General features: G+C 42.8%; 1 protein-coding gene across 4 annotated transcripts in view; it reads left to right on the top strand.

Annotated features, from left to right (window-relative positions):
* The window catches only part of LOC141273393 (alpha-2-macroglobulin-like protein 1), a 185,954-nt gene that overhangs the window by 66,823 nt on the left and 99,908 nt on the right, over positions 1-19,223 (top strand). For 2 of the 4 annotated variants that reach the window (XM_073685155.1, XM_073685158.1), the window contains exons 11-18: positions 262-429; positions 511-738; positions 2,182-2,248; positions 3,104-3,249; positions 4,026-4,175; positions 7,484-7,645; positions 12,157-12,255; positions 14,757-14,959. In XM_073685155.1, the coding sequence (XP_073541256.1) occupies positions 262-429; positions 511-738; positions 2,182-2,248; positions 3,104-3,249; positions 4,026-4,175; positions 7,484-7,645; positions 12,157-12,255; positions 14,757-14,959 (1,223 nt within the window). The remainder of the gene's footprint in view (positions 1-261; positions 430-510; positions 739-2,181; positions 2,249-3,103; positions 3,250-4,025; positions 4,176-7,483; positions 7,646-12,156; positions 12,256-14,756; positions 14,960-19,223) is intronic. The other 2 variants (XM_073685157.1, XM_073685156.1) reach the window with 2 other exon arrangements.

Below are 19,223 nucleotides of genomic sequence, written 5' to 3'. Positions count from 1 at the left end.
ACAAGAGATCCACAATTCCAATTCAGATAAATTACAACCTACTCAAAAAAAAGTGGGTGACCGAATTTCTACATTTGTTTGTAAACATACAAAAAAGTATCACATGCCGAAAATGTGATATTAAGGAAAGGTCACACTTAGCCATCAGTGATGTTACCTGTAACTAAAGTGACCAAACCTAATCAATTACTAATTTAAAAAGTTTATGATAGAAGTGTTGCCTTTTACCACTGAGTTTGGGTTTGTTTCTATCTGATGTAGCTAGAAGTGACTGATTCCAAAAAGAGCCCAGTTCCCGGCCAGAAAGTGTATCTCACCTGTGAACAATGTGATATAACCATCAATGAGACTTTGGTGACAGATGATAAAGGACGTGCTTCTTACATCTTAGAAAATACAACCAATTGGACGCAACGAATTGGGTTAAAGGTACATGTGCACGATACATTTGATGTCAGTCAACTGCTGAGCCTTCATATATTTACTGTCACATTATTGTCCTATTTACAGGCTTCAACAAACATGGAGAATGAATCAAGATCAAGATTATATTTTTGGAGCCCAGGTGATGCTCGTCTAACAATTTTTCCCCTTTATTCTTCGAGCAAAAGCTATTTAAACCTGAAATCTTTAGGGAAGGATAATTCATGCCGTTCACAGCAGGAGGTGCTTGTACAATATATAATAAGAAATTCAGCGTTACAGAAAGATACTAAACAAATGGATTTATATTATCTGGTATGTATAATAATATAAACTTTATTGTGTTTGCATACTTTTAGAAGTCTGTGGGGTGGCTGGGGTCTTACTGAATCTGATGGGGAAAAAAAGGGAAATTCTCCTTTTTGAGATTATTATGGAGTATCGCCCTGTACCTACTAAAGGTAGAAGTAAGTATCTTGATAATGCTATGCTGTAGCATATAGTTTTTACTTTTTAGAAACTTAGCTTATAATTTCATAGTGGCTAAATAGTGTAGCTAGATGCAATGTAAGTGGCAAAAGCCCTAACTTCCAAAAAACATTTTATTTACAACACATTATCTACATGTTTTATGACTGATCTGAACCCTTATATGGATCAACGTATTGGGAGACTCCTCTTAATTATTGAATTTAGGCTTTGCTTTCAGCCCCATTGCCTCGTATGTATAACTTTCGAGCCCTCGCCATGCAGTCTAATTTACTGACATTTTTATGGAGCAGGGATGCAGAGTGCTGAGGAGCAGAAGGCATAAAAGTCACCAACTCTGTTGAGTTCAAACCTCCTCTGACATTAACATCCGCATGAAAACGCTGCACCAGGAGTTTTATGGCATGAGTTTCCAAGCACAATGCCAGGCACCAGATGGAATGGTGGGAAGCTGCCACCACTGGACTCTGGAGCAGTGGAAATGTATTCTGTGCAGTGATGGATCACACTTTTCTATCTAGTGTCTGATGTATGAATCTGGGTTTGGTGAATTGCAGGAAAATGTTACCCAGCTGACTGTACTGTGCCAGCTGTAAAGTTTGGTGGAGGAGGGATAATGCCATGGACTTGTCTTTCAGAGATCATTGCAACCTTAGTTCCAGTGAAGGGAAATCTTAATGCCTCTGCATACAAGACATTTTGAACAATTGCAAACTTTCAATCGTGTAGGAACAGTTTAGGGAAGACTCTTTTCTTTTCCAACATGACTGTGCCCAACACCTTTGGGATGAACTAGACCAGAGATTATGAGCCCAGCCTCCCCCCAACATTGGTATGTGACCTCAGAAATTCTCTTCTGGATGAATGGGCAAAAATTCCCACAAACACCTCCAAAATCTTGTAAAAATCCTTCTCAGAAAATTGGAAGCTGTTATTGCTGGAAACGTAAACCAACTCCTTAATAATGTCTATGGATTTAGAATGGGGGGCCATAAAAACCCATGTAGCTGTAATGTGGAGGGCGCACCATACTTTGTCCATATTGTATATCTGTAAATTCCTATAGATTATAAAGATCACCAGTGATTTTGTTTCATCCACTAGAAAAAATATATTTTACATCTTAATCAATTTCCATATTTCATCTTGACATATAAAATTAATGCTTATTCATACACAAGGATGTTCTGTACACCGCATGGCAAATTAGATTTTGGGTGTTTATTTACATAAATTTCAAAATATTAATATCTATTTCCTCCTGTGCAGGTAACTTCTAAGGGTCATATAGAATCATCTGGATCTCAGAAAATCATGGTAAAGAGCTCTGATACCGGTGAGAATGCCTTACTATACACTCATTATTTTTCAAAAACTTGAAATGCTAAAATGGGTTGTCCCATAAATAAAGTACATTACAAAAAATTGATCTTGGAATATTAATAAGTTCCACAATTTGATGTGTTAAAAATTGTTCTGGTGCAGAGCTAATCTTATAAATTTGCCCTGCTATGTACTGTGTAATGGTTGTATCTGAACATGCAAAGCTGATCCAGTTCATGGTCAACATATACCACAGCTCCTGGCCATGGGGAAAAGCAAATAAGAGTATACAGACAGGGCAGCCTGGCATCACAGCTGCTGCTTTCTGTCAGGTGAAACATTTTGCTGCCTGTTTTATCACAGGAGCGAGTGTTTCTGCAGTGTCTCCAGTTCCCTCAGCTCATCATAAATCAAATCAGTGATGTAGTAGCTCCAGCTGCCACTGATCTCATATGTGTCTGACTTGATTAAAGATGAGCTCAGGGGACTGGAGCTCGCTCCTGTGATTAAAAAAGGCAGGGAAATGTTTTACCTCATAGAAAGCTGCTGCTATGTTATCTGTATAATCTATTATTCCTCCCCTGCCCAGGAGCTGTGGTATGTGTCGACCATGTTCCTGCACGATTAGATGCAGCCATTACACAGTACACAGCAGAGGTACATTTTTAAGATTCTCTTAGCACAGGAACATTTTTTTAACACATCCAATTGTGCAACTTATTATTATTTAAAGCTCTATTCATTAAAATGTATCGTATTCATGGGACAACCCATTTAATGCTCATATTATGCTTTGATTGTAGGATTCACTGATCTGCATCATTTCAAAAATTACTAATTGTCATAACAATTTTCTGTTTTCTTACAGATTTACAAGGGGACCTTTCTTTTAAATTTTCAGTAAATGTTAATGATTCTTCATTTATTCATGTTCTGGTGTATATTTTTCTACCAAGCGGAGAAATGATTGCTGACAACATAAAAATCAAGATGATGAGATGCTTTAAGAATGAGGTAATTAAAAGAACGTTATAAAACATTAGTAAAAAAACGTCCTCCAATTTTTCAAAAAGAATGTTAATAAGCGGTTTTGATATTAAACTCAATTCTGATTTTTGAAAAAAAAAATGTATGTAGCATAAGGGTACCTTGAATGATGCTTCATTATAATAGATGAGGATTCTTTGTTATAAGAGTTGTGAGACTATGGAGCTCTCTACCGCACAAGTTCAAGAGGGACTTGGATGTCTTGGCAGTAGTTCCCTGCTTGATCGTCTTGAGCAGGAGCGGACACAGACAGAAGAGGGCAGTTGTGCAAGAACAGAATATGGGTCCATTGCAATCCAATAGCTCATTATAATGCTGAATTCCAGATGGTGGAAGTGGCCCCCTTACCTCCTGATCCCCTACGTGGCTACACAGGTTGCACCAATGGTATGTCCACCACTGATTTTGAGTAGCGATACAGAGCAGTTTCTGTCTTTTAGAAGATCACAAACGTATGTGTCACAACAAGCTTCTTACTGCCGGTAGCTGATCACCAGGGATTCAAAAATCCCTGATCTGTGGTGATCAGTAGATCAGTGCGATAATTTCAAGTTAAGAGTTGATCAAGAGGACATATTCTTTAATACCATTTTATTTTGATTCTTTTGCTTCATAAATTGAAATATTTATAAAATGTATAAACAGAAAACATCAAACATAAAAGCTGAGAGTTTATAATGTTCACAAAATGTTGGACATTTTTTAAAACTTTGTAAATGTTTTTAAACTACATCTTTATCCAGGTTTCAGTAGGATTCTCATCAGATGAAGTTCATCCGGGATCAGATGTCTCTCTACGGGTTCAGGCTGATCCTGGGTCTCTTTGTGGTCTGAGGGTGGTGGATCAGAGTGTAGTACTGATGAAACCGGAAGATGAGTTAACTGCTGAAAAAGTGAGTATTTTCAATAAAATGGCAAAGCTAGCACTGCTTTTATTACATGCCATGAAAAAAGTTTCTTTCGGGGCCCAAAGTGTTCCATGTCTCTGCCTTTTACAGAAACTATCCAGTATTATGGAATTTACAATAAATATCAATGTTTCAAGTAAACAAAATTCTATGTATCTGAGCTTAAAATCTACTATGTATCCGTACTCCAATTATTTGTAGATTATAAAGTAATTTGCAAAAAAAATAATCTATATGAATATATAGACTATAAACTTTGATGAGTGGATGTAACCTATCTAAAAAAAAAAAACCTCAAAAGCTAAAGTTTTGAACGACATACACTGCTCAAAAAAATAAAGGGAACACTCAAATAACACATCCTAGATCTGAATGAATGAAATATTCTCATTGAATACTTTGTTCTGTACAAAGTTGAATGTGCTGACAATAAAATCACACAAAAATCATCAATGGAAATCAAATTTATTAACCAATGGAGGCCTGGATTTGGAGTCAACCCCAAAATTAAAGTGGAAAAACACACTACAGGCTGATCCAACTTTGATGTAATGACCTTAAAACAAGTCAAAATGAGGCTCAGTATTGTGCGTCGCCTTCACGTGCCTGTGTGACCTCCCTACAACGCCTGGGCATGCTCCTGATGAGGTTGCGGATGGTCTGCTGTTGGATCTCCTCCCCGACCTGGACTAAAGCATCCGCCAACTCCTGGACAGTCTACTGTGCAATGTGACGTTGGTGGATGGAGCGAGACATGATGTCCCAGATGTTCTCAATCGGCTTCAGGTCAGGGGAACGGGCGGGCCAGTCCATAGCTTCAATGCCTTCACCTTGCAGGAACTGCTGACACACTCCAGCCACATGAGGTCTGGCATTGTCCTGCATTAGGAGGAACCCAGGCCCAATCGCACTTGCATAAGGTCTCACAAGGGGTCTGAGGATCTCATCTCGGTACCTAATGGCAGTCAGGCTACCTCTGGCGAGCACATGGAGGGCTGTGCGGCCCTCCAAAGAAATGCCACCCCACGCCATTACTGACCCACTGCCAAACCGGTCATGCTGAAGGATGCTGCAGGCAGCAGATCGCTCTCCACGGCGTCTCCAGACTCTGTCACGTCTGTCACATGTGTTCAGTGTGAACCTGCTTTCATCTGTGAAGAGCACAGGGCGCCAGTGGCGACTTTGCCAATCCTGGTGTTCTCTGGCAAATGCCAAGCGTCCTGCACGGTGTTGGGTTGTGAGCACAACCCCCATCTGTGGACGTCGGGCCCTCATACCACCCTCATGGAGTCGGTTTGTGCAGACACATGCACATTTGTGGCCTGCTGGAGGTCATTTTGCAGGGCTCTGGCAGTGCTCCTCCTGTTCCTCCTTGCATAAAGGCGGAGGTAGCGGTCCTGCTGCTGGGTTGTTGCCCTCCTACGGCCCCCTCCACGTCTCCTGGTGTACTGGCCTGTCTCCTGTAGCGCCTCCAGCCTCTGGACACTACGCTGACAGACACAGCAAACCTTCTTACCACAGCTCGCCTTGATGTGCTATCCTGGATGAGCTGCACTATCTGAGCAACTTCTGTGGGTTGTAGAGTCCATCTCATGCTACCACGAGTGTGAGAGCACAACCAACATTCAAAAGTGACCAAAACATCAGCCAGAAAGCATTGGTAATGACATGTGGTCTGTGGTCCCCACCTGCAGAACCACTCATTTATTGAGGGTGTCTTGATAATTGCCAATAATTTCCATCTATTGTCTATTCCATTTGCACAACAGCATGTGAAACTGATTGTCAATCAGTGTTGCTTCCTAAGTGGACAGTTGGATTTCACAGAAGTTTGATTTACTTGGAGTTATATTCTGATGTTTAAGTGTTCCCTTTATTGAGCAGTGTATATCTCCTTATATAGGCAAACCTTGCTATACTTTCAGCACTTTCACAGTGAAGTATTTTTCAAGTGTGTAATATTAAACATGTTAAAAGTAGAAATGAGAGAATTTAATTGAGTGGAATTTCATTCACCTTGAATTTTTCAAAAATTTGTGATATTCAGAATACACATTTTTTGCAATTTGCTCCTCGCCAATTCAGAAAATTTCAGGCAGCTTCTGCCGCGATTTTGATAAACTGTAAGGGGCTAGGCAAAGGGATAAAAAAAACCCTTCACATTACTGCTCACCAGTCCCACGTTCCACGCAGCCCGACATCCAGTCCTCGGCACCTCTTCTTCTCTCCTTACCCCGTCGCACACAACCTCTTTGGCCTCTTCATTCTAGGCCATGGTTTTCTGGCTCGACTAGAGTAAAGCAGGCCTCGAACATTACTGCACGCTGCGGCATCGCATGACATTACAACATAAGTATATATTCTTTGTAAAGTCAAATAATATCTTTTAATAGCATTTAGTGATGAATGAATCTAAAGAAATTTGATTCCGGCACTTTGCTAGAATTTGGCCAAGTAATTTGTTTCGATGTGAAACAAAAAGAGCAATATTATGCTTCGAAGGCTCTCCAAACTCCAGAGCATAATAAACACATTAACAGAAAAACTAAGTATACTGTAATTTTCTGACCCTCCCCTCTCTTACCGTGTAGCCCTTCTCCTGTCCAGTCATATTTTTTTTTGTTCCTGTCACTGTTGTGGTCTTCAACTGGCCATCTTTGGCATCTTCCAGTGCCCACTATCTTAAACGTCTTCTGGTTCTAGGCATCTTCAGCATCTCCTAGACTGATTAGGTCACAAATTTATGGGCAGCATGGGGGCTCGATGGTTAGCACTGTTGCTTTGCAGTGTTGGGGCCTTCGGTTCAAATCTCACCAAGAACATGGATTTTATAGGTTCTCCCTATGATTGTGTGGGTTTCCTCTGGGTTCTCTGGTTTCCTACCACACTCCAAAGACATACTGATAAGGAATTTAGAATGTGAGCCAATGGGGACAATGATGATGTCCGTAAAGTGCAGTGAAACATGATGGTGCTATACAAGTAATCATAATTAACAAATAAGGTTATGACATCATGCAACTAGTGACCACTGGAGACACCAAAGATGCTGAGCACCAGTGAATAGACCGAAGTAGACAGGAGAGTATTAATTAATTACCTTCCTATTTTTACAACCATTTCCTGGCCCTTTTGAATCCAATTGCAAACTTCTGGTGAATTTTTTTTTTTTGAACTTTGAGGTGAATTCTGTTCATCTCTAAATGATCCTCTCATCTTTATAGGCATTAGTTCTGCCCTTCCATTACCTTTTGATTTTAGATCTCTAAAGTCCATGATGTTTCTTTCTTTAGGTCTATGATCTCTTCACTGATTCCCAGCATCCAAGCCTATTTGGAATATCAATGTCAACCGACGTGATGCTTGTTCCATGTGAAAATGGTCCAGCTGGAGCTTATTACTCTAGTCCTTTTAGTATTATGTCTACAGAGGAAGAACTTCATAAACTCTTTGTGGTACAAGTATTTTTCTTTAATTTTTTACTATGTAGCAAGTATAGTACAGGGTGGGCCATTTATATGGATACACCTAAATTAAATGGGAATGGTTGGTGATATCAACTTCCTGTTTGTGGCACATTAGTATATGGGAGGGGGAAAACTTTTCCAGATGGGTGGTGACCATGGCAGCCATTTTGAAGTCAGCCATTTTGGATCCAACTTTATTTTTTTCAATGGGAAGAGGGTCATGTGACACATCAAACTTATTGAGAATTACATAAGAAAAATAATGGTGTGCATGGTTTTAACGTAACTTTATTCTTTCATGAGTTTTTTACAAGTTTTTGACCACTTATAAAATGTGTTCAAAGTGCTGCCCATTGTGTTGGATTGTCAATGCAACCCTCTTCTCCCACTCTTGACACACTGATAGCAACACCGCAGAAGAAATGCTAGCACAGGCTTCCAGTGTCCGTTGTTTCAGATGCTGCACATCTCGTATCTTGATGGTATGGTGTGGTATATGGGGTACAAAGATAGTGGGGCCATTCTTTATCAATGGAAACCTTAATGCCACTGGATATATGACATTTCTACATGATGATGTGTTGCCCTCTTTATGCACTGAAGATGGCACGTTCCCTGAGTTTTTCCAACAAGATGGTGCTCCACCACATTATGGGTGTCAGGTCCGAGCATTCCTACATGAACAGTTTCCTGGAACGTGGATTGGTCATCGTGGGCCAGTTGAATGGCCACCGACGTCTCCCGATCTGACCCCCTTAGACTTTTATCTTTGGGGTCATCTGAAGGCAATTGTCTATCCTGTTAAGATACGAGATGTGCAGCATCTGAAACAACGGATACTGGAAGCCTGTGCTAGTATTTCTTCTGCGGTGTTGCTATCAGTGTGTCAAGATTGGGAGAAGAGGGTTGCATTGACAATCCAACACAATGGGCAGCACTTTGAATACATTTAACAAGTGATCATAAACTTGTAAAAAACTCATGAAAGAATAAAGTTATGTTAAAACCAAGCACACCATTGTTTTTCTTATGAAATTTTCAATAAGTTTGATGTCACATGACCCTCTTCCCATTGAAAAAAATAAAGTTGGACCCAAAATGACCGACTTCAAAATGGCTGCCATGGTCACCACCCATCTGGAAAAGTTTTCCCCCTCCCATATACTAATGTGCCACAAACAGGAAGCTGATATCACCAACCATTCCCATTTAATTTAGGTTTATCCATATGAATGGCCCACCCTGTATAACTAGGACAACATGTTCAAGTTTTATAGATAAATATAATTTACAAAGGTGCCATTTTACTCTCTTAAAGTTCAAGTAATGATCTTCTTGTGTTCATTAGGAAAATTCAAAATCTAGGAGGCACTAGATTTTGACTTTTCCTAATGAACACAAGAGAAGAGATCATTCCTTGAAATTAGTAGGACAGACACCGAAATAAGAAACCTGCTACAATTATTTTGATGCCCTAAGCGAAGTCTGTCACCATCACCTATCGAAAAAAGGAATTCTTTAAAATTACATTTTTAATGAAAAATTATTTAAAACAAATTTCCAAGATACAAAAAAAACATGGTAGTCACAGGTACATAATGGGATACCACACCTACGCCTTTCAGACACTAACATGCGTCCTTTATCTGAGCTAATATGAAGGTAAAACTCATTCCTAATATGCACTGTCGGTCAAATAGGACAGGTTGGTGAATAGATCACATGACTAGTCTAAACCCAAAACGTGATGAATAAGACACACCAAAATCCAATGATTGATAATGAATAATACTCCAGAAAAAAGAAATGAATAAAAGCAATTTTTAACAAACAAAAAGTAGAACAAATATGAAAAATCTCGTAATTAAACATAACCTTCCTGCACATGTTCAGACCGTCAGGTATGCGTGCGCCTAGATGGTAAACCCAAAAGGCTTCTCTCATGAGAAGACGCCTCTTGTGATCTCCTCCTCTAATGGACTTATTCCCTCTTTCTATGCCATATATTTGAAAAGAAGAAATTTGACGTTGATGGTAAGTCATAAAATGTTTTGATGCATGTGATATGGTGCGATTAGTGCTGGTCAAACTAATTATATCGGTAACATGTTCCGAAATGTGATTAACTCCACATTTATAAAAGCTCTTGACAGCCAGCCAGGTACTTTTATTGGAGCATGAGTAAAAGAAACTAGGTGAGACAATGTTGCCTCAGATGTTCTCAGTTCCAAAGGTGAAGTTGTGAAGAGGAATGGCTCAACATTGTCAAATGTTTAGTGACTGCTGCTGGGTACTGCAGATTAGCTCCAATTCAAATGTATGCATTATTACATAGATCTCTCAGCCCTGATGAGGCTAGTGTATTTACATTGAAAATCTATGTCAGAATGGTTGAGTATGAGCTCATCTGCAAAGGCCAGTAATTTTCCATGGCCTACCACTGGCCATAACAGCTAATCAGAGGGAATGCTGGACATTGAACCCCATTGATCTAACATTGACAAATTACCCTACTGAAAGAGACGTATCATGACGATTTTATAATGTAAAATAAAGAAATGACTGTAATGGCACTGTAATACTGATTAAATTGATACCTTTGCTGAAGATATCCATTTTTATTTAATCACCATTTGAAGTTTTGTGCTAATTAGATTTCGGTGCACAGGGGCCGGAGTGTGCATTGCGTCTTCTCCTCCCTGTCTGTGCCTGGGAATCACAGACCAGAAGCAGACAGAGGGGCCGGAGAATCACAGACCGGAGGCAGGCGGAGGGGCCAGGGAATCACACACCGGAGGCAGGCGAAGGTGCCTTGGAATCACAGACCGGAGGCAAGCGAAGGTACCTGGGAATCATAGACCGGAGGCAGGGGAAGGTACCTGGGAATCACAGACCAGAGGCAAGCGAAGGTTCCTGGGAATCATAGACCGGAGGCAGGGGAAGGTACCTGGGAATCACAGACCAGAGGCAGGCAAAGGTGCCTGGGAATCATAGATCATAAGCAGGCAGAGGGGCCGGAGAATCACAGACAGGAGGCAGGCAGAGGGGCCGGGGAATCACAGACCGGAGGCAGGCAGAGGGGCTGGGGAATCACAGACCGGAGGCAGGCAAAGGTGCCTGGGAATCACAAACCAGAAGCAGGCAGAGGGGCCGGAGAATCACAGACCGGAGGCAGGCGGAGGGGTCGGGGAATCACAAACCGGAGGCAGGCGATGGTGCCTTGGAATCACATACCGGAGACAGGCGAAGGTGCCCGGGAATCACAGACCGGGGCAGGCGAATGTGCCTGGGAATCACAGACCAGAAGCAGGCAGAGGGGTCAGAGAATCACAGACCGGAGGCAGGCAGAGGGGTCGGGGAATCACAGACCGGAGGCAGGCAAAGGTGCCTGGGAATCACAGACCAGAAGCAGGCAGAGGGGCCGGAGAATCACAGACCGGAGGCAGGCAGAGGGGCTGGGGAATCACAGACTGGAGGCAGGCGAAGGTGCCTGGGAATCACAGACCAGAAGCAGGCAGAGGGGCCGGAGAATCACAGACCGGAGGCAGGCGGAGGGGTCGGGGAATCACAGACCGGAGGCAGGCGAAGGTGCCTGGGAATCACAGACCAGAAGCAGGCAGAGGGGCCGGAGAATCACAGACCAGAGGCAGGCAGAAGGGCCGGGGAATCACAGACCGGAGGCAGGCGGAGGGATCTGGGAATCACATACCGGAGACAGGCGAAGGTGCCTGGGAATCACAGACAGGAGGCAGGCGAAGGTGCCTGGGAATCACAGACCAGAAGCAGGCAGAGGGGCCAGGGAATCACAGACCGGAGGCAGGAAGAGGGGTCGGGGAATCACAGACCGGAGGCAGGCGAAGGTGCCTGGAAATCACAGACCGGAGGCAGGCGAAGGTGCCTGGGAATCACAGACCAGAAGCAGGCAGAGGGGCCAGGGAATCACAGACCGGAGGCAGGAAGAGGGGCCGGGGAATCACCGACAAGGAGGAGGAGACCCAGTTGACAGTCCGGCCCCTGTGCATCAAAATCTAATCAGCAGAAAACGTTAAATGGTGATTAAAGAAGAACCACAAAGTGGATTTCTTCATAAAAGGTACCATTGTAATCTGTATTACACTACCGTTACAGCCATGACTTTACATTACAAAATCGTGCAGACAGGTTCTCTTTAAATGTAAATAACAATCAGAAAATCATAATTACACATAAATTAATTTATTGACATCTATGGTTTGATTTCTTTGCATGTGTGGATTGGATGGGTTGTTACCGATATCTGGTGAGAATTTCATGTCAATAACACCTTTAGGAATATATTTACTTAGAAAACTGGTAACGTGTTCAATACTTATTTCACCCACTGTATGTATTATATTATGCAACGTTAGTAAAATGACAAATACGACACCTCCCTAGATGATTTAATTCATTTCTCCTGACTCCAGATTGATTTGATTCTTCTCCACATTCAATGTTTGTTTTTACACTTTCAATTTCAGGACATGCAATTAAAAATAATTACAAGTGCCGAGGTTAAGAAACCTGTACATTGTCCTGATCCCAGTGCAAGAGTTGGAGTAGTAATGCCATATGGAGGTAATACAATTAGACCCGCACTACACTGAGACTATTTGTAGTGTTATGATTGCCACCTAGAAATAGGGCTAAAAATAATTTTTGCAATTGTGTTTCATTAAAAATTTTGCACCATTTGTCTTCTATAGCCCCTGCGTCGCACTGTCAATTGCTGGATATAGAATAAGTTAGCTGAGAATCTGTCAGTTAGCCCATTCTGATGGTCTGCCAGGGAGTTTGTAACTGTTTTATCTTTTTCTGAGCTCCTCTCAGCTGATTTATAACCGCAGATCACATCAAAGTAGAATGTGCTGGGAAGCAAGAAGCCTGTAAAAGCCAGATGCTTGGGGTTGGATACCTGGCTCAGAATAATAGCTAAGCTTCTATGATTCTCTGTTAATGCCTTGACTATGATAGAAAATGGGACTGGCTTAGATATTAAAATAAGCAAGTCAGCCAGCCCAGCCCCCTTCACAGACTGCACAGATGAAGTGCTGTTGACACAGGAACTCTCTCCTGTATCAAGTGGAATTGCCGGTACCTGGAGTGGCACTGATCTCTGAATATTGGGATAGTTTTATAAACGCAAAAACATTTCTAACAAATCTAAAGATAAGGCATCTTCTTTAATAACTTTCACTTTATATATGACGTGCCCCCGGGGCAATGGGGTACTCGGCAGCCGGGCCTATGGATGCTGGGGAGGGGTATGTCACAGTGGCTGGCCCGGTCCGTGGCCCAGGGCGGTCAACCAAAAAGGGGATTGTAACTTGGATAGAAAATAAAAATAAAGAAAATAGTTTGTGACGCCACCTGTGGTACCTGGTAAGGTTTACCAGCGCTGCTGCAGACCTCCGGGGGGTCATGGGATGACAGCTGAGGTGTTTCTGCTCCCCACAGGTGGAGCGGGCCCCCGGGGCAGTGTGGAGTTTGGTGGGTGGTGATGCTGGGACTTGTAGTTCAGGCGGGATGGCGCAGCAGAAGTGATTGACAGAGACAGGGGATTCGCTTCAATACCTTTACTGGTGCGGATGTCAGGTACGGTCCAGGGTACTCAGTAGGATGGGTGCACTTCAGGACTTCTCCCCAGTGAGTGGGTATAAGGCCTCCTGGTTCTTTTCTGCCTCTCTGTATGCTCTTGGCCAGCCTGCAACTGGGCCTAGCTTATGTGTCGTGCTGTTCCTTCACCTGTCGCTCGGTAGTAGGACCTTCTGCTGGCAACCACTATGCCTGGTCGCCGGGGCCTTCATGGTTCCTGGTCCTGTAATGGGTCTAGCTTCAGGTCTGCCAGGGACTTGTAGTCCTCCTGGAATGCCAGTGATCCCTACTGGGTATAAAGGACCCTGTAGGCACGGACCCGGTGTCCGGTTTGTAAATCAGGGTGAGCCTATGATGCTCCTCTGCCCCCTAAACTCCTCTCTCCTTTCTCCTTGCCGTCAGCCACACTCAGGGCCCTCAGAACTCAGCAGCAGACGTGCTGCGTCTTCACTGCTCTCAGCGTCAGCACGCTCTCAGACTCACTCTGTCTGGCTACTAACTAAACTGCCTAGCTCCACCCTCCATATATATACTGTATATCCCTATTCGGGCTCCCTCTGGTGACGCTACACAAACATGGGATAAAGAGAGGAGGCAGCCAATCACAGTTTACCCTATTTGTTATAAACATACATACATACATTAACATATTGGTCAGATACAGGCACAAAATTACTATACAAGAACTTAAGGTGCATGCATATAGACTAAAGTGGTATGGAAATACGATTAGAGTCAATCATATAAAAGTGTCTGTGCCAGATAAATAATAAAGAAATATACATATATTACCAAAGTAAGGGAACATTGAAGATTGGGCAGCCACCCGTGACCCGATGCGCGTTTCGCATGTTACTTCGTCTCGGGGTTTATATACATTCTACAAATTAACCATACTGGATCTTTGGGGTACATTAAAACTATATTATTATATATTGTTCAATTTTAAATTATATTTTAAAAGTTACATGGGAAACACTGGTCACATACATAGTTGGACTTGGACGTCGATGCAGCAACTTTGTCTTTACTTTTAGTCGTAAGTCGTCATTACTGTCGCTTATGCAGCAACATCCCCCTTCTCACTCCTCACTTCTCCTCCATTCTTTTATAGATAGTATTATACTAACACATGTTTTGGTAAAAATTAGAATTTCCCCTAATAACATATATTGCTTTTTATATTTGCATATAGTACTGCGGTATGTAAGAAAAAGTGTAAGTGGATACAAAGTCTAGAACGCCCTTCAAAATTGACATTTACAATAAATTTGCTAATTTTTGCACTCCCATGGACTAGCTAACTTTTGATAAAGCTTAGTAAGGTTCATGTCAATATAATCGTGTTGGTGGAACAGGCTTGTCCGGAGATCCGCTTCATAAAATGAACATTTTCTTCTTTATGGGGGCTTATTAAGTACAATGTTTTAGGCTGTGCACAAGAAAAAAATATTAATGCTTATTTTTTTTAATTCTCATTACTGGTTTTGGTGGAGCCATGCCAGGAGGAATAGCAGCGGGTGTTGGAGCAGCACCTGGAATGGGAGTTGGTGGTGTTGCTGGAATAGGCGCTGCTGGAGTGGGATCTTTTCCTGTGCTTGCCAATGAAATTCGAGATCCTCTAGAAAAAGTGGGGGTCACTAGAAAGTATTTTCCAGAAACTTGGATATGGCAACTGACACCAATTGGGTGAGTGTTGGTTAGAAACACAGTGTCCAATAAAAAATACATGCATATGATTGTGTGACAGTTATTTGTAGAAGTACAGTCTAGTCCAGAGTTATGTAGACTGTAGCATGTTTCTTATAATTTAGACTCTGTACCAAGGATTTGCAATAAAGCCATCATAATGTGACACATGAAGAGTGTAACATCCCTGGCGGCATACTTGCATAGTGCACCATCTCCCACTATGCAAGATCACAATCTTACCTTTCAGTCCAGCTTGCAAATCTTGCTCCTGTTCATATTGTGTGCATGCCTCTGTTCTGACTGCTTAGGGCGGTGGCCCGGTTGCTTCCTGATTCTTGTAGCTGCTGTGGGCACACCCCTAATGCGTCCCCAGCCTATTGGTGTGGGTCATTGGATATTTAAACCGCCTTCTCCCAGAAGAAGGTGCCTGAGCAACTCTTACCGTCAGAGGGCTCCTTAACTATGATGTGCCAGGTCCCGTTCTGTTTCTTGCCTGTCCGCCAAGCTGGGGGCTGTATTCCCAGGCCTGTCTGAACTATCTCTTAGCCTGTTTGTCCACCTCTCTGGGGGCCGTATACCCAGACTCGCTCCTGTATCTTGTTGCAGTGTCAGCTCCTGTCTGAACACTCTCCTAGCCTGTTTGTCCACCTCTCTGGGGGCCGTATACCCAGACTCGCTCCTGTATCATGTTGCAGTGTCAGTTCCTGTCTTAACACTCTCCTAGCCTGTTTGTTTCTGTTTCCGTACCTTCCCTTTTCCTGCAGTCTCTGAACCTGCACCTAACTCCTACTCGTTGTTTCTGTACTTCTGTTGTGAGTTTAGAGTCCACTCGCTACTTCATTGCAAGTACCTTGTGTGTATCTGGTTCTGCTTGTCCCTTCCGCTCTGTTCAGTGTGAACAGAGCCCAGTCCTCTCTGCTTTGCCCTGTTCACTGCTCCGGTGATTTCGCTCTGTTCTGCCTTGCTCACCGCTCCGGCGGTTCCTTCCTGCTCTGCCTTGCTCACCGCTCCGGCGGTTCCTTCCCGCTCTGCCTTGCTCACCGCTCTGGCGGTTCCTTCCTCCTCTGCCTTGCTCACCGCTCCGGCGGTTCCGCTCTGCTCTGCCTTGCTCACCACTCCGGCGGTTCCTCTCTGCTCCGCCTTGTTCACCACTCCGGCGGTTCCTCTCTGCTCCGCCTTGCTCACCGCTCCGGCGGTTCCGCTCTGCTCTGCCTTACTCACCGCTCCGGCGGTTCCTCTCTGCTCTGCCTTGCTCACCACTCCGGTGGTTCCTCTCTGCTCTGCTTGTCTACTGCATCTGCGGTTCTGTCCCTGAATCGCAGTCTGTACTGGACTCTATCCAGCCTGCGCTCCAACCTGCTAGTGCCTCCCTGTCTGCACTCCAGCCGTGCTTGCCAGTACCTCCCTGTCTGCATACCAGCCGTGCTTGCCAGTATCCTCCTATCTGCACTCCAGCCGTGCCTGCCAATACCCACCTGTCTGTGTGCCAGCCTAACCTGCCCGTTCCTGCATTCCCCGGTGTGGGTCAACAGCTGTGACCGGGGTCTGACCTGGAGTAGCACCTGGTCCCTCTGCTCGGTTCCTCCTTGGTTCACGGAGTCGTTAGCCGTCGTGCGACCTTGGTCGGATTGGGTAGATACTTAGTTACGCCCCTCCAGGCACTCCTCGGTTCATGGTACAGTGGGATCACTAATCACGCACATGACAGTCAGCCCGGGCGTGTGCATAACAAAGAGTAGTCTTTCGACTTTATTGCAAGGAGTTTAATCAAAATGTTGCATTAAATGTTTAGGAATTTTTGGCCATCTTTTACAAAGTCCTTCCATTGTTGCAGTCTCAAAAGTAATTGGACAACTTACTGATTAGCCATTTTTGATGTGTTATGAAATGTCCCTTCATTATTTCATGAGAAATTAAGGAGATAAATGGTTTGGAGATGATTTTAAGTGTTGAATTTGCATTTGGTAGCTGTTGATTAGAATTCACAATATGAAGTTCAAAGAGGTGACAATGCAAAGAGGAGGCCATCATTAGGGTTAAAGAAAGAAAGTTATCAGAGAGAAAGCAAAAACTTTAGGAGACAGTAATTTGATACATTTCTGAAAATTAAGCAATGCACTGAACAATTCAGCAACATCAAAAGGCCTGGAAGAGCATGAAAGACAACTAAAGTGGGTGATCCTAGAATTATTTCCTTGTTGAAGGAGAACTTCTTTACAACATCAAGCCAATTTAAGATTACTCTCTCGTTAGGTAGAAGTATTGTTTTAGAAGTCTACAATCCAGAGTTGCCTTCATAAATGTAAATCTAGAGAACTTGTCACAATATCAAAATCACTGGTAACACTTAAAAGGGTTATCCTGGACTATTTTATTTTTTTTTCTATGTGCCTAAGAACTAACAGACAGGTAGTTACTAACTACTATCCTGTTTTGCCCCGGTCCCTCCCGATCTCGGATGGCTCAGAGCGGCCATGGACCGCACTTGCCGGTGATTCTGCAGCCTCCGGTGATGTCACATTGACAGCAGCTGCTTCTCTTCTCCACTTCCGATGTCACCTTGTTTGACAGCTGGCTCCGCGCTGCATAACTGTGGGGAGCTGGGTGTCAATCAGCATGAGGGTGTCAATCAGCATGAGGTTGGCAATCATGCCTCATCGACAGGGCGGCCGGGAAAAGGAAGACCTGCTTTGTTGAAGTGAATCAGCAGAATCATTGGCATGAGCAGTCTGTGATCGCTCTGAGCCAGCGCCAGGCAGAACATGTAGGTAGATAGCAACTACCTGCCTATCAGTTCTTAGCTTCATGATGAAAAAAAGTAAATAGTTCTGGATAACCCCTTTAAGAACATAAAGGCCAAAACAGACTTTGCTAGAAAATATATAAGAAAAAAAGCCATCCATTTATGTAACAAGATTCTGTGGACAGATGAAAGGAGAATTAACTTGTACCAGAAGAGAAGGAATAAAAGAACTTATGGTCAGAATGGGGCCCTGATACCCATGAGAACAAGCCTCATCTTGAAAGAAGCGGAGGTGCGCAAGTGCTCTTAATATCTTTTGGACTGTCAGAGAAGATCGAGTAGAGCTATTCCCAGCAGTCCCATAGAACAATGAATGCACCTCCTCTTCATTCAATAACAATTTTAGAGCCTGGTTCCAAGACTTCTTGGGATCTCCAGAAGTTATTCTATAGAGACGTAACAACTTGTCATTTTAGGAATAACCCTTTAAGGTGTAACACATAAAATGAGTCAGTCTTCTAGTTAATCACCCTAACCTGATGAAGCATGCTTTTTACTCAGGTCAGATTGGCTCAGCTGATTACCAGAGTATCTTCCAGTAGGTCAAGGATCTAAAACAAGGCTGGCCCTGATAAAACAGTACTCAAACTTCCAGCAGAAGACAATGCTATTTGGAGCTGATTCAGGGGTGAATTGCTTGGCTCTAGTGTATAATTCTTGTTGGTTGATTAATAAAAAAAAAAAAACTATTCATGTTAATATGGGCTAACATGATAAAACCAAACTTTATCCGAGTTGCGTATGTTCTATGTACAAGAGATAAAGAAGGAACCCTTAGAAATCTTCACTTTGTGGGGCTTAATGTCTGAAGCTAACTTGTGGAAAATCCTCGAAAATTAGCCAGGATCGGTGTGACTCTATTACCTTGACATTTTGAGACACATTTGCTTGGGTCAAAAAAAAGTGTCCAGGTCAATATAAATGAGGTGTTCAGACCAATAACATATTTTTAATTGAGTTTACAACAAAATTGATAATATTACATTAAAGACAGTCTGTCAGCACAAAATGACTGTTCAAACCAAGCATAGGCACTCAGTGCACCTTTGTGGTGGCACATACAATTGAAAGAATCCTCCCACCCATGTGTTTTGCATCTATCTATGCCCCTGTCTTATCTTATTGACCGCTCTGGCTTTACAGGAATCAGAGAAGAGCAGAAACAGATACAAAACAAGTTGATAGGTTGGTAAGAAGTTGCCATGTCAAAGGTGCACTGAGTTCCTGTGTTTGGTTTAAACAGTCATTTTTTGCTAACAGACTCCCTTCAAAATATCTGCCCCAAAAGTGATCATATGTAAAAAAAAAAATAGTTAAACCAAAAGTGGTCCTTAGAAAATGAAAAATTTAATTATTGGTGAATAAATTAGAAAATTTTAATTTTAGACCAAAAAATGTCCAAAGAGACAATAAAAGGCAACTGCCTAATAAAAAGTCTGAGAAGTTTCCCATTGATCC

This window comes from Phyllobates terribilis, unplaced genomic scaffold (assembly GCF_046119375.1).
Source record: "Phyllobates terribilis strain yellow unplaced genomic scaffold, ASM4611937v1 Scaffold_5__5_contigs__length_657084704, whole genome shotgun sequence".
NCBI lineage: Eukaryota > Metazoa > Chordata > Amphibia > Anura > Dendrobatidae > Phyllobates > Phyllobates terribilis.
Note: the sequence above shows the minus strand (reverse complement) of the source record. Positions and strands in the feature narration are given on the sequence as shown.